This window comes from Hypomesus nipponensis, chromosome 22 (genome assembly GCF_054491055.1).
Source record: "Hypomesus nipponensis isolate SF chromosome 22, ASM5449105v1, whole genome shotgun sequence".
Taxonomy (NCBI): Eukaryota; Metazoa; Chordata; class Actinopteri; order Osmeriformes; family Osmeridae; genus Hypomesus; species Hypomesus nipponensis.
This window is the reverse complement of record NC_140382.1, coordinates 17,670,518-17,685,000: the sequence shown is the minus strand read 5'-3', so window position 1 is coordinate 17,685,000 and position 14,483 is coordinate 17,670,518. Positions and strand designations below refer to the sequence as shown.

Below are 14,483 nucleotides of genomic sequence, written 5' to 3'. Positions count from 1 at the left end.
TGTGGTTAGGGTTGCCTCCGGCATTGCAGCTATGCAGCCCCTGGCTGTCCTTTGCACACACACACACACACGCATACAGTAAATACTGTATAGTAGGCAACACTATATAAATGCAGTATATGGACTGCAGCTCTTTCACTCTGTCTCTCTCCCACACACACACAGACATACACACACACAATTTAAAATACAGACATAAGCTGATGACCAGGAGGACATAGGATCCGCCTACTTAAACTCCTACACACAAACGCACCACATAATTAAAATGCCTAAACACACACACACACACAAACACAAACACACACACCATTATTCATCGTAATTATCTTCCTGTACACTGCTACCATAATGTCACTTATCTTAAAATAATTCCACATTTCTCCAGACATGGTGCAGTTTGTCTCAGCTGAACACCCCATAATTCAGGCCTTCAGCTGCTTAGCAACTGCCTCGGTCAAGACCTTATGTCATGTCCTCACAATCACAGGCTGGTGGAGATCTGTCTGTCCGCTTGTCTGTCTGTCTGTCTCACTGCCTGTCTGACTGTACCGTACTCTGATAGGCTGGGCAAGAGCGGGCGAGAGACACAGGGAGTTAGAGGGAAGGGAGCGAGGGATGAGAGTTTGATGTGATGATGAACGTCGGCATTTCAACACCGTCCTTTCCTCCTGTTAGCTGTCTCTGAATCACTGTCAGTTTTGTCGGCACACAGACACGCACACACACACACACACACTCACCAACCGCTACAGAAGCAGGGCTACCGACCACAGCAGCTAACTCAGCCTCTACACGCTCATCCACATCAGGTCACTGTATTCATCCAAAAGACCATTCTAGACCCCAAAGGCAATTCAAGACACAGGGGGGATAGCATGTGTGTAATGTGTGTAATGATGTGCGTGCGTGTATGTGTAGCGTGTGTTGAGTGTGCACGTGTGAGCGATAGTGTGCATGGGCAGGCATCATGGTGTGTTGTGTGTGTGTGAATTAATTATCACAATTAGGGTGGTGCTAGGGGTGGATGATGCTGGGTGGATGATGCTGGGTGGATGATGCTGGGTGGATGATGCTGGGTGGATGATGCTAGGTGGATGATGCTGGGTGGTGGATGATGCTGGGTGGATGATGCTGGGTGGTGGATGATGCTAGGTGGTGGATGATGCTAGGTGGATGATGCTGGGTGGTGGATGATGCTAGGTGGATGATGCTGGGTGGTGGATGATGCTGGGTGGTGGATGATGCTAGGTGGATGATGCTGGGTGGTGGATGATGCTAGGTGGATGATGCTGGGTGGTGGATGATGCTGGGTGGTGGATGATGCTGGGTGGTGGATGATGCTAGGTGGATGATGCTGGGTGGTGGATGATGCTGGGTGGTGGATGATGCTAGGTGGATGATGCTGGGTGGTGGATGATGCTAGGTGGATGATGCTGGGTGGTGGCTAATGCTGGGTGGATGATGCTGGGTGGTGGATGATGCTGGGTGGATGATGCTGGGTGGTGGATGATGCTGGGTGGTGGATGATGCTGGGTGGTGGATGATGCTGGGTGGATGATGCTGGGTGGTGGATGATGCTGGGTGGTGGATGATGCTGGGTGGTGGATGATGCTGGGTGGTGGATGATGCTGGGTGGTGGATGATGGGTGGATGATGCTGGGTGGATGATGCTGGGTGGTGGATGATGCTGGGTGGTGGATGATGCTGGGTGGTGGATAATGCTGGGTGGTGGATGATGCTGGGTGGAAGATGGGCAGATAAGCAGCCCCTGCCGGGTGAGCCTGCGCGTCTCCCGGAGGCACCTGTCTCAATCCGGGGAGGAAATATTCAGTCGTAAGTGAGATTATTGGCCACATCTGTGACTTTGATGGATCGCTTGGAGGCAGCCAATAAAAACTGCGGTTAGCCGAGTGTTTGAGGAGGAATAACTATTGATTATATCTGGAGTTTGTCTAGGGACGCTCGCTGGTAATATTCCTCGGTGGCGGCATGTAGCTTTATATGAGCTCCCGTATCCTGGACTCTGACCGGTACACACACACACACACACACACGACAGCTGATATATTGCTTTTTATGTGACAGAATCTGTCAGGGTGGCTGGCCCCCAGGGGGGTGAGGGAGGGGCGGGTGAGGGAGGGAGGGAGGGAGGTGGTGGGTGTGGGTGAGTCAGTCTGACAGTCATTGTCAGGCAGTCAGCGTGATTATAACTTATATTATATTTATATTATATATTATATTTATATTATATGTACTCCCTGACTTATTGCCTGGATGCATGGCTGTGTTCAGTTCATCATAGGTGCGTGTGCATGTATGAATGCTAGGGGTGTAACAACACACTCAGCTCACGATTCAATACGTATCACGATACTGGGTGTACGATACAATACGTATCACAATATTTTGAATGTTTTAAATTAAACTGAAAATCACTTTGCAGATTTATTTCCAAAACATTTTCAAAAAAATGTTTTGTTGTACATAGACGTCATATTGTAAAAATATTGCCATAACTCTACGATACACATTGTAAACATTTTTTATTGCGATATATTGTTCCACGATATATTGTTCCACGTGCGTGTGTGTGTGGTACTGACAAAAATAGCAATAGAGAATCGAGAAAGCACAATAAAGGTTTCTGCTTCCCTAATCTGTCCAAGACTCAGTTTCCCACAATGCCTTGTTACTGGGCCAGGATGGAGACAGTAGAAAAGACTTCCTGTGTGATCCTGAACGATGGGATGATCTCAGGAACAGACTGGCACATCTGGGAAATAAATAGTTGGTTTTTGTGTGTGTGTGTGTGTGTGTGTATGCACGAGTGTGTGTGTGTGTATGTGTGTGTGTGGCCTTAAACTAATTTCATCTGTGTGTTCTCATAATGCTTCCAGTAAGGATGCTGGTCCCTGGGGAGTAGTTTAGGAGCCTAATGACCGACCGTGATACGACGCCGCTGCTGTTAAACTGCCCAGCGCTCCAGAAAATAACATAATTCCTCTTCTGTCTTTCATAATAGGCTAGAATTAAAGCCAGTGCAATGCTCATAGGGGCCTCCGGATTAGTGTAGAAAGAGAGAGAGAGAGAGAGAGAGAAGGAGAGGGGGAGGGAGAGGGGGAGAGGGAGAGGGAGAGGAGGAGAGAGAGAGCACTAATGAAAGAGAACTATGCTCTGACCAGATGTGATTATTGGGGTCAAGTACCGAAGGCTCCACATTACCTCAGCGCACGATGGTGTAGCATTAGTGTTGAAACACTCATCAGCTCATGGTCACACACACACACACACACATCCATGAATACACACACACAAGCTCACACACGCATGCATCCACTTACACACACACACTTCTTCATACACGTGCACACACACACGCGCACACCCCCCCTCCTTCTTCCTACACACAGTGACTCACATCCTCCCCGTGTGTGTGTGTGTGTGTGTCCAGGAGGTGGTGGTGGTGGGGGAGGAGAACTTCACCACGCCCTGCTACGTCCAGATGGACGAGGAGGCGTGTCACCTGTTGACGGAGACCCTGGGGACGTACTGCCTGGTGGGCCAGTCCAGCAGCGCAGCCACCACCCGCAGACTCAAGTTGGCGATCTTTGGCCCCGTCACCTGCCCAGCTCTGGAGTACCACATCCGGGTGTACTGCCTGGACGACACCCAGGATGCTCTCAAGGTACGGGGGTGGGGGGGGGTTTGAGGGAGGAGGGGCGTGTGTGTGGTGTGTTGACGTGTGTGTGAGTGTGTGTGTGTGTGTGTGTGTGAGAGAGAGAGAGAGAGAGAGAGAGAGAGAGAGAGAGAGAGAGAGAGAGAGAGAGAGAAGACTGAGACAGCGACAGAGACAGAGACAGCGACAGAGACGAAGAGAGAGAGAGAGAGAGAGAGAGAGAGAGAGAGAGAGAGAGAGTCTCCAGGACCAGATTAAGCGTGGGAGGGAGACTGGAGGTGGTGTTGTTCAGTAAGAAGAGGAGATGAGCGCATCTCAATATTATCTCCATGGCTAAGATTCTCCTGGAGACATGACCCCCACACCCACACACACAAGCCCAAACAAACACATCAACACCTATTCTCAACTGAAAAGGCAACACACACACACGCGCTCCTCAGGTCTGTCCAGCTATTCAGCAGTATTATTACATTTGGAGGAGCACTGGGCACGTTTATTAAGTTTACAGGGGGTGGGGGGGGGGGGGGGTAGGAGGAAAATCTAGAGAGTTCAGAGTAAACAGCTGTCTGTCTCTCCATCCTCTCCATATGGGCTCACCGATCCATGTCTGTTTGACTGCCGTCTAAACTTTCCAAAGTTTCATCATTCAGTATCCTGCAAACGGATGCAGAGAGACCCTTTCTGAATGAAGTACATTATTGATTATAGTAAATAAATGATTACATTAAGTTGTAATTTCTGTAACTGTTGTGTTTGTGGTGCGGTAGTCAAATCTTTGTGCTGTGTCTCAACCATATTTGTGTGTGTCTGCATGTGTGTGTGTGTGTGTGTGTGTGTGTGTGTGTGTGTGTGTGTGTGTGTGTGTGTGTACTGTGTAGGAGGTCCTTCAGATGGAGAAGCAGATGGGAGGAAAGCTATTGGATGAACCAAAGAGCCTGAGCTTTAAGGACAGCACCCACAACCTGCGCCTGTCTATCCATGATGTCCCTCATACCCTGTGGAAGAGCAAGCTACTGGCCAAGTACCAGGTAGGTACACCCTCTCTCTCTCTCTCTCTCTCTCTCCCTGTCTCTCTCTATGTCTCTCTCTCTGTCTCTCTCTCTGTCTCTCTTTCTTTCTTTCTCTCTCCCTCTCTCTCTCTCTCTCTCTCTCTCTCTCTCTCTCTCTCTCTCTCTCTCTTTCTTTCTATCTCTCTCCTTCTCTCTCTCTCTCTCTCTCTCTCTCTCTCTCTCTCTCTCTCTCTCTCACTCTCTCTCTCTCTCGCTCTATCTCTCACACACACACACACACACACACACACTAGTATATTCTTTTGATAACAATGTGACATTCCACCCTCCATTCCTCCTCATCCCCCCTTCCTCCATCCATCCCTCTTCCCCTCCCTAATCCTCCTGCCCCTCCTCTTCCTCCCCCCGCCCCCCCCCCCCCTCCAGGAGCTGTCGTTCCAGCAGGTGTGGGGGGGTTCCCAGCGTAATCTGCACTGCACCTTCACCCTGGAGCGCTTCAGCCAGACCACGACCGAGCTGGCCTGCAAACTGTGTGTGAGGCAGGTGGAGGGAGAGGGCCAGATCTTCCAGCTGGACACCACCCTGTCTGAGGTACGCACACACACACACACACGCACGCACTGAGCGCTCACACACACACACACACACACACACACACTGAGCGCTCACACACACACACACACACACACACACTGAGCGCTCACACACACACACACACACACACACACTGAGCGCTCACACACACGTCATGAGCGCACAGACACAGGCAAGAAAAGTATATGTGCTTCAGGAAGCTTCCTGCTTCCTGCTTCCTGTTCAGGGCTGGATTAGTGCCCCGGGGAGCCCTGGGGTGATGGAGACGCTCTGGGGTTCTGCGGGTCTTTATTGACTGTCCTTGGCTCCAGCTCGGCGCTCTGAAGTGCTGTCTGGGGGCTTTGCTCTCTCTGTCTCTGGCTCTGAAGTACTGTCTGCTGCCCTGTGCTCTCTGTCTGGCTTGGAAATACTGCCTACTCTCCTACTCTCCCTCTCTCTCCCTCTTCCTCTCTCTCTCTCTCTCTCTCTCTCTCTCTCTCTCTCTCTCTCTGGCTCCAAAGTACTGTCTGGGTTTGGCTCTGGCTCGACAGCACTGTCTGGGACTGGTTTATCACAGCAGCCATTATCGTCCATACCTTGGCCTGGTGGAGAGAGTTTTCCATGTCTGCTAATTACCCCATAGAGACTCACTCTCTCTCCTCTTCTCTCCTCTCTCTCCTCTCCTCTCTTCTCCCTCCTCTCCTCTCCCTCCTCTCCTCTCCCTCCTTTCCTCTCTCTCTCCTCTCCTCTCCTCTCTCTCCTCTCCTCTCCTCTCTTCTCCCTCCTCTCCTCTCCCTCCTTTCCTCTCTCTCCTCTCCTCTCCTCTCTCTCCTCCCCTCTCCCTCTCCCTCGCTCCCTCCCTCCCTCCTCTCCTCTCCCTCTCTCCCTCCTCTCCTCTCTCCCTCCTCTCCTCTCCTTTCTCTCCTCCCCTCTCCTCTCCCTCTCTCCCTCCTCTCCTCTCCCTCTCTCCCTCCTCTCCTCTCCTCTTCTCTCCTCTCCTCTCCTCTCCTCTCCTCTCCTCCCCTCTCCTCTCCCTCTCTCCCTCCTCTCCTCTCCCTCTCTCCCTCCTCTCTCCTCTCTCTCCTCCAGGACACCCAGAACATAGACACCTCCCTGCTCGACCCTGCCAGTAACATCACCACCCTGGTTGGCCCCGGAGCCTTCCGGATCCCCCTCTCCATCCGGCAGAAGCTGTGTGGCAGCCTGGACGCCCCCCAGACCAGAGGCAACGACTGGAGGATGTTGGCCCACAAGCTCAACCTGGACAGGTGGGTGTTCAACAGAGTGTGTGCTGTGGTGTGAAGGGGTGTGTGTGGGTTTATGTGTGTGTGTGTGTGTCTGTAGGGTTTGGTGTTCGTGTGTGTGTGTGTGTGTTTTGTGGGGTGGATGTGAGTTTGTGTGTGTGAGAGGCAGAGATGGCAAAAAGATACTCTGGTAAAAGTTGAAGTACTGACTACACTTTTTCAGTGTACAAGTTAAGGTTCTGAAGTAATAAGAACACAATAACAGTGTAACCACAGTGTAATAACATCATAATAACAGTGTAACCACAGTGTAATAACATCATAATAACAGTGTAACCACAGTGTACTAACATCATAATAACAGTGTAACCACAGTGTAATAACATCATAATAACAGTGTAACAACGGTGTAAGTTGTTTCTAAGTTCTACTACTACCCCCCAGGTATCTGAACTACTTTGCCACCAAGTCCAGTCCCACAGGGGTGATTCTGGACCTGTGGGAGGCACAACACTTCCCCGATGGGAACCTCAACCGCCTGGCTGCTGTTCTGGAGGAGATGGGCCGCCATGACAACCTGGTGCCCATGGCGATGGACCACTGACGACCGCAGGAAGTTGTTCCAGGGGAGGAGGAGGGAGGAGAGAGATGAGAGAGAGAGACAGAGACACACACAGAGAGAGAGAGAGAGAGAGAGAGAGAGAGAGAGAGAGAGAGAGAGAGAGAGAGACACAGAGAGAGAGAGAGAGAGAGAGAGAGAGAGAGAGAGAGAGAGAGAGAGAGAAAGAGACACGGAGAGAGAGAGGTAGACAGAGACACAGAGAGATCTCACCTCTTTCATTTAGAACACACACACACAAGCGTACACACACCAGTCCACACGGCTGTGATCCATCTTTTAATACAGTAGAGACATGCTGAGAGGACACGCCTCTCTCTCTGTTTCTCTCTGTCTCTGTGTCTCTGACATCACTCACTCCTACCTGGGACCATTTTTGAGGAAACGCTTCCTCCTGCTGTCCAGATTTTCTCCCAGATCCTGATTGGATGGAGACAGCGACAGCAAAAGACAGTCCTTTAGGACACATGAGCAGGGGGGCGGGGCTAAGAGTATAGGGGGCGGGTCTTCTCTCCCTCCCAGTTCACCCAGTCATGTCCGTCTCCATGGCGATCCCCGAAACCAACGTGTACAGCGACATGTTGAAGGACTGGACAAACTTGTTCCTTTTATTATATAAGTCTGTATTTAATAACACTTCTATTTATACACAGGTTATCTCTCTTTTTCTAAAACGAGGCCTGATACTAATTTATTAGTATGGCGCCTCGTGTATTTTCTGCCAGCTTTTGTTCGTTTATCATTTTGAAAAAGGTGACATTGGCGCCCTCTAGTGGATGTCCCCAGTGACGACGCCTGCAGTCAAACGCCAAGCAGAACTGGCGAGCTGTAAATAAGTGGAACGTTGAGACCATAACCTTTTTACAGTGTTAGTCTGACTCTCATAATTAATATTAGGTGTTACCATACATGTCACGTATAATTATTGTTTTGAGAAGAAGATAAAATATATATATTGTGCTTTGTGTGTTTTTCCGACATTGCTTAGGTTGTAATTCTTTCCTGTTCGCCAATTTAGTTTGAAAGTAGTTGTCTAGATTATGCGAGTACAGTTGGCTTCCTTGTTGAGGAGTTGATTGGTTGTTAAGGGCAGAGATTGCAGTGACTCTGGCAGGGCTGTCATCTGACTGGTCGGTGCCTCGATACTATAAAAAATAAGTAAAAAGCCATCCTCATTAAAAAACAATCCATTTTCTCCCCTCTGATCTTCACACAATCATATGAGGATTATTAAAACTAGGCATTGACAGAAAGAGAGATAGAGACAAGGAGACAGTGAGTGGTCTTGAGAAGATATGTATGTATGTAAGTTGTTGATATACAGTCTATTTTTCTAGCACTGATAACCAGACTACAATTGCCTTTAACCAAATGACTGAAATATGGATATATCATTCGGAGGGGAATTCCAGTCCCTTTCATTGTGTGGTTCAGATTCCCTCTCCCCTGACCCTTATCGCCCCTGGAAACCATGAGGGGAGGGGGGAGGGGGGAGGAGAGGAGGGGAGAGGGGAGGGGAGGGGGGAGGAGAGAGGGGAGAGGGGAGGGGAGGGGGGAGGGGAGGGGGGAGGTGAGAGGGGAGAGGGGAGGGGGGAGGAGAGAGGGGAGGGGGGAGGGGGGAGGGGAGGGGGGAGGAGAGAGGGGAGGGGGGAGGGGGGAGGGGAGGAGAGAGGGGAGGGGAGGGGGGAGGGGAGGGGGGAGGAGAGAGGGGAGAGGGGAGGGGGGAGGAGAGAGGGGAGGGGGGAGGGGGGAGGGGAGGGGGGAGGAGAGAGGGGAGGGGGGAGGGGGGAGGGGAGGAGAGAGGGGAGGAGAGAGGGGAGAGGGGAGAGGGGAGGAGAGAGGGGAGGAGAGAGGGGAGGAGAGAGGGGAGAGGGGAGGGGAGGGGGGAGGGGAGGGGGGAGGAGAGAGGGGAGAGGGGAGGGGGGAGGAGAGAGGGGAGGGGGGAGGGGGGAGGGGAGGGGGGAGGAGAGAGGGGAGGGGGGAGGGGGGAGGGGAGGAGAGAGGGGAGAGGAGAGAGGGGAGAGGGGAGGGGGAGGAGAGAGGGGAGGAGAGAGGGGAGGGGGAGGAGAGGGGGAGGGGGAGGAGAGAGGGGAGGGGGGAGGAGAGAGGGAGGGGGGAGGAGGGGGAGGAGAGAGGGGAGGGGGAGGAGAGAGGGGAGGGGGGAGGAGAGAGGGGGAGGAGAGAGGGGAGGGGGGAGGAGAGAGGGAGGGGGGAGGAGGGGGAGGAGAGAGGGGTGGAGCTACAGAATAAGTCACATTTTCAGTTTGTTGATCTTGACCAATGAAATCAATCGTGGAAACAGAACACACTGAGCGACGAAAAGGCCGTGGACGAAGAGACAGCTGTCAGACAACATTCCTACAACGCTACACCACTGGTTGTTGTTCTAATAAGTCGGCATTTCTTTCATTTTAGTATTATAAGCATTTTTTTTTTTTTTTTTTTTTTTTAGTGTGTGTGTCTTGAAGTTGTACCGATTTTTCTAAAGCTGTCTATGCAAACTTTGCATCCTTTATAAATGTACATTCTCCAAAGTGCTAGATGTTGCATTCTATAGTTCTGATGCCTCCTGGTTGATATTGTATGTGATGAAGACAGCCCATCAGCCCTCCGTCTCTGGGCACCACCTGCACCCGCCTGCATTTCATCTGTCAAGTTCTTGTACAAAGTGTAAGAAAGAATTTTTAAGACTAATAATAAATTATATTTATATGCAACACTGAACGGCAAGAGTCTGTGTCCTTTCTGTCAACCTGCCTGACTGTTTGATTACTGTGCGTGCGTGTGTGTGTGACTGTTTGGCAAATATGCATGTGTTTGCCTGTTTTATAAATGTGTGTACTGTATGTGTGGTTTAAGTGTGCCTGCACGATGTGTGTGTGTGTGTGTGTGTGTGTGAGAGAGAGAATCAAGCCATTAAATCAGACATTAGCTCCGTGCCAAACATGTTGTGTTGCCATGGCAGCTGTAACCACGAACACCAATACAGCATGTTCTCTCTAGGCAGGACTTCACAAAAACTCTAAAAGGAAACTTCCCAAAAAATAAAAATACAAATTGAAATCACCAAACAAGGAGACAGGTGGTAGGAGACTGACAGCGCTTTATTAAGGGAATGTTTTTCTGTTCCACTCACACGCGCTCATATCCACATATAAACAGATTAAATAAGGCACATCACTGTGGAGTGGACGGTGGAATATTCTGTACACAAGTTACAGCCACGAGACCAAATGACATTATTCAACATTAGCATCATTTCCATCAACAGCAATACATTTCACAGGGACTATTTACACTTCTCTAAAAAGGAGGGATTTTCCGCAAAGTCCTTTCTTGCGTACAGTAAAACAGGCTCTTCAATGAACACACCCATAAACCCTTCTCTTCACAGAACATTTTCACATGGAGTGCGTCGTGGAGAAAAGAGATTGTCGTTACTTTGGACAGCACACTAGATGCACTGTGATGCACAGTGAGGTACAGTGGGCCATGTGGACAAACAGAACCAAAGGCTTTGGTTTCTAAGGCGGGGGGGCTTATCAAGCGAACCAAAACCAACACACGGACAGGTGCTACAGTACAACAGGGCTGGCGTGACCCAGATAACACTGATGCAAGGCTTGACGGGGGGGCGGGACAGAGTCTGGCTCTCTTCTCCTGCAGGGGGCGCTCTCCCACAGCCCTGGGGTTCCCTTCATGCAGCTTTCACAGAAAGCACAGCCGAGGCTGGGAGGGGGGAGGGGGGAGGTGGTGGGAGGGGAGGGGGCGGAGGGGAGGGGGGAGGAGGGGATGAGGAGGGGGCACCCTGTTGTCTCTCGCTCTTTCGTTCTCCTCTGTTCGATCCCTCGCTCTCTCTCTTCTCTCTCTCCCACTCACTCTCCCCCCTCTCACTCACTCCCTCCCTCTCCCTATCTCTCCCCATTCTCTCTTTCTTTCTCTCTCTCTCTCTCTCTCTCTCTCTCTCTCTCTCTCTCTCTCTCTCTCTCTCTCTCTCTCCCCCCCCCCAGCTCTTTGTCTCTGGCCCCAGGGGTCGGAGGTCACAGCTTGATGTCCTGGGACTCGGACATTTTGGCCAGGGTCTTCTTCACCCTCAGGGCCGTGAGGCGGGAGGCAGGGTTCTGAGCCCAGCACTCATTCATCAGCCTCCCCATCTGCCTCAGACACTGGACAGAGAAACACACACACACAGGAACACACACACAGGAACACACACACACATGGTCAGCATTGACTAACCTAAATATGAAAATCCTGGCCAGGACATTGTGGCAGTCACTGCTCCAGCTGTGAGAGTCTGTGTGTGTGTTCCTGTGTGTGACTGTGTGTGAGTGTGTGTGAGTGTGTGTGTGAGGGTGTGACTGTGTGTTCCTGTGTGTTCCTGTGTGTTCCTGTGTGTGACTGTGTGTGACTGTGTGTACCTCGTCGCTGCTCCAGCGGTTAGGGAAGGAGGGCCGCAGCCTCTTGGTACAGACCACCTCCCTCATGTCCTCATAGGACGGATCAGAGGGCACCAGGTCGTGATAGGGAGGCTGGTACTCCTCCATGATGCCTGGCACACACACACACACGTTAGAGCCTGCACAAACCACAACAACCTAGAACACAGACTATGATGCAGAACAGGAATGTGTGTGTGTGTGTGTGTGCGTGTGTGGAAGTGTGTGTGTGGAAGCATGTGTGTGTGTGTGTGTGTCATGGCCGGACCTCCAGAGACACATCTCCGGGCGATCTCCCAGAGGATGAGTCCAAAGCTGTACATGTCGGCCATGATGAAGGACTGGAAGTGGCTCCTGTTCAGGCTCTCGTCCAGGACCTCCGGGGGCATGTAGCGCTTGGTGCCCACACGCGTGTTGGGGGGGATGTCTACCTCGTTAGTGTCACTGGGGGAGGTGGGGGGGAGGAGGGAGACAGGGATGGGAGGAGGGTGAAAGGGGGGGCCAAGTGGAGGGAGGGCGGGAGTGATCGAGGGAGGGAGAAGGATGTTAAGTCTGACGAAACAAGGATTTAAACTGCTCTGCCCTATTCTGCTGTAGTCTGTTCAAATCTGCTCAGCTGTGTTTTAATCTACTCTGCCCTTCTCTTCGCTACTCCTCTGGGTACAGTCCTATCTGTTGAACTAGGATTAGGTTCTATCTGGACTAGGACTAGGTTCTATCTGGAAAGATTATATTTGGACTAGGACTAGGTTTTATCTTGACTAGGACTAGGTTTTATCTCACAACCCCCCCCACCCCACACACACACACACACCTGATGAACTTGACGGCCAGGCCCAGGTCTGCGATGCAGCAGGCTCCGTTTCTCTTCACCAGGATGTTCTTGCTCTTCAGGTCACGGTGGGCGATGGCCGGCTTGCCCTGGGTGCCGAAGATCTCGGTGTGGAGGTGGCAGAGGCCGGAGATGGAGGAGTAGGCCAGCCGCAGCAGCGCTCGCACGTCCAGTGTGGTGGACTTGAGGTAGTCGTACAGGGAGCCGCTCTCGTGGTAGTCTGTGATCAGGTACAGCTGGGTCCAAGAGCCCGTCCCTTTAATGTCCGCCGCGATGAAGCCTGGAGGGGAGGGGGGAGGTCTGTGAGACACAAACACAGGTACGCACACATGCAGGCACACACACACACACAGGTACAGTAGACACATGATTCGAATTAAGCTTGGTTTTTGATAAAATGACCAAAACTGTTAGTAGGTGTGTTTTGGATGAAATGACCAAAGGGGTTAGCATGTGTGTTTTTGATAAAATGACCAAAGAGGTTGGTATGAGTGTTTTGGATGAAATGACCAAAGGGGTTAGCATGTGTTTTTAATAAAATGACCAAAGGGGTGAGTATGTGTGTTTTAGGGTAAATGACAAAAGGGGTTAGCATGTGTGTTTTTGATAAAATTGCCAAAGGGGTTAGCATATATGTTTTTCATAAAATGACCAAAAGGATTAGTATGTGTGTTTTTGATTAAATGACTAAAGGGGTTAGTATGTGTGTTTTTCATAAAATGACCAAAGTGGTTATTATGAGTGTTTTTGATCAAATTACCAAAGGGGTTTGTTTATGTGTTTTAGGGTAAATGACTAAAGGGGTTAGTATGTGTGTTTTTGACAAAATGACCAAAGGGGTTAGCATGTGTGTTTTTGATGGGGGTTTGATTTAATTAAGACTTGGACCCCCCCCAAAAGAGGTAAAAACAACATGTCGGGGTTGCTGATACATTTATATATCGTTCTTACCTGTAATTGTAAATATAACTTTACGCCCTGGAGAAGAAGTTGACCCCCCCGACTATCATTGTATAATTCACACTCTGAGTAGATACACACACAGGTACAGTATACACACACACTCTCTCCAGCTCACCCAGGATGTTGTCGTGCCTCATGAGGACAGTCTGGTAGATCTCCGTCTCTCTGAACCAGCTGGCCTCCTCCGTGGTGAAGAACACCTTGACGGCCACGCGCTCCCCCCGCCAACGCCCCATCCACACCTCCCCGTAGCGCCCCTTACCGATCTGCTTCACCATCTGGATCTGCTTGGCGATGGTGCGCTGCACCTGTGGGACGCGATGCCAGACGACTCACTACAACGTCACTACAGCGTCACTACAGCGTCACTACAGCACGGCTGACCTGCCAGTCACAAGCCTGGCCACACAGTGTGTGGTGGTGCGGTCTCACCAGCAGGGGGAGCCCTGACCCTGAGCCGGAGCTCTGGGACTGCTCGATGAGGTCCCTCAGAGACTCTCCTGGAGGGATGTAGCTCTCGTCCTGCTCCAGACCCATGCTGTAGCGAGGCCTCACCTCCTGCCGCTTGTACCTGCCAGGGGCAGCACCCCCCAGGGGTCAGGGGTCAGGCCCACAGAGTTTGTGTGTGTGTGTGTGTTGATATTTGTGTGTATTTGTTTAAGTCACTGAGCAGATGGTTTTATCCAGTGCATGTTGTAAGTGCAGCAGATAATCAAGGAGTAGAAGTGCACAGTGTTAGTGTTTAAGTGTGTGTGTGTTTTCCTCACCTGTAGTAGCAGAAGATGATGATGAAGCCGAGGATGATGCTGCACAGCGTGATGGAGATCAAGAGAGCCATGTGGTGGATACTGCTGTCCACGTCATCTAGAGGGAGAGAGAGGAGGGAGAGAGGGGGGAGAGAGGGGAAGAGAGAGAGGGAGAGAGAAGGGGGAGAGAGGGGGGGAGAGAGAGGGAGAGAGAGAGGGGGGAGTGGAGGATGAGGGGGGACCGAAGGAGAGCAAAAGAGAAAAAGAGGAAGAGGGAAAGGATGGAGAGAGATAGAGAGAGAGAGAGAGAGAGAGAGAGAGAGAGAGAGAGAGAGAGAGAGAGAGAGAGGGAGGCAGAAGGAAGGAGAAGGAAAA

General features: G+C 51.1%; 2 protein-coding genes across 4 annotated transcripts in view; one reads left to right on the top strand and one right to left on the bottom strand.

The window, feature by feature from the left end:
- unc5cb (unc-5 netrin receptor Cb) overlaps positions 1 to 8,088 on the top strand; it is a 130,962-nt gene extending 122,874 nt beyond the window's left edge. The window contains exons 13-17 of the mRNA XM_084687525.1: positions 3,455 to 3,688; positions 4,561 to 4,710; positions 5,119 to 5,283; positions 6,355 to 6,533; positions 6,954 to 8,088. Of these exons, the coding sequence (XP_084543651.1) occupies positions 3,455 to 3,688; positions 4,561 to 4,710; positions 5,119 to 5,283; positions 6,355 to 6,533; positions 6,954 to 7,113 (888 nt within the window). The 3' untranslated portion in view covers positions 7,114 to 8,088. The remainder of the gene's footprint in view (positions 1 to 3,454; positions 3,689 to 4,560; positions 4,711 to 5,118; positions 5,284 to 6,354; positions 6,534 to 6,953) is intronic.
- Positions 8,089 to 10,892: 2,804 nt separating this feature from the next.
- bmpr1bb (bone morphogenetic protein receptor, type IBb) overlaps positions 10,893 to 14,483 on the bottom strand; it is a 62,519-nt gene continuing 58,928 nt past the window's right edge. For all 3 annotated transcript variants that reach the window (XM_084686502.1, XM_084686504.1, XM_084686503.1), the window contains 7 exons: positions 14,130 to 14,226; positions 13,795 to 13,933; positions 13,478 to 13,670; positions 12,382 to 12,679; positions 11,836 to 12,011; positions 11,550 to 11,680; positions 10,893 to 11,294 (listed from right to left, as the gene is read on the bottom strand). In XM_084686502.1, coding sequence (XP_084542628.1) covers positions 11,169 to 11,294; positions 11,550 to 11,680; positions 11,836 to 12,011; positions 12,382 to 12,679; positions 13,478 to 13,670; positions 13,795 to 13,933; positions 14,130 to 14,226 — 1,160 coding nt within the window. In that variant the 3' untranslated portion in view covers positions 10,893 to 11,168. The remainder of the gene's footprint in view (positions 11,295 to 11,549; positions 11,681 to 11,835; positions 12,012 to 12,381; positions 12,680 to 13,477; positions 13,671 to 13,794; positions 13,934 to 14,129; positions 14,227 to 14,483) is intronic.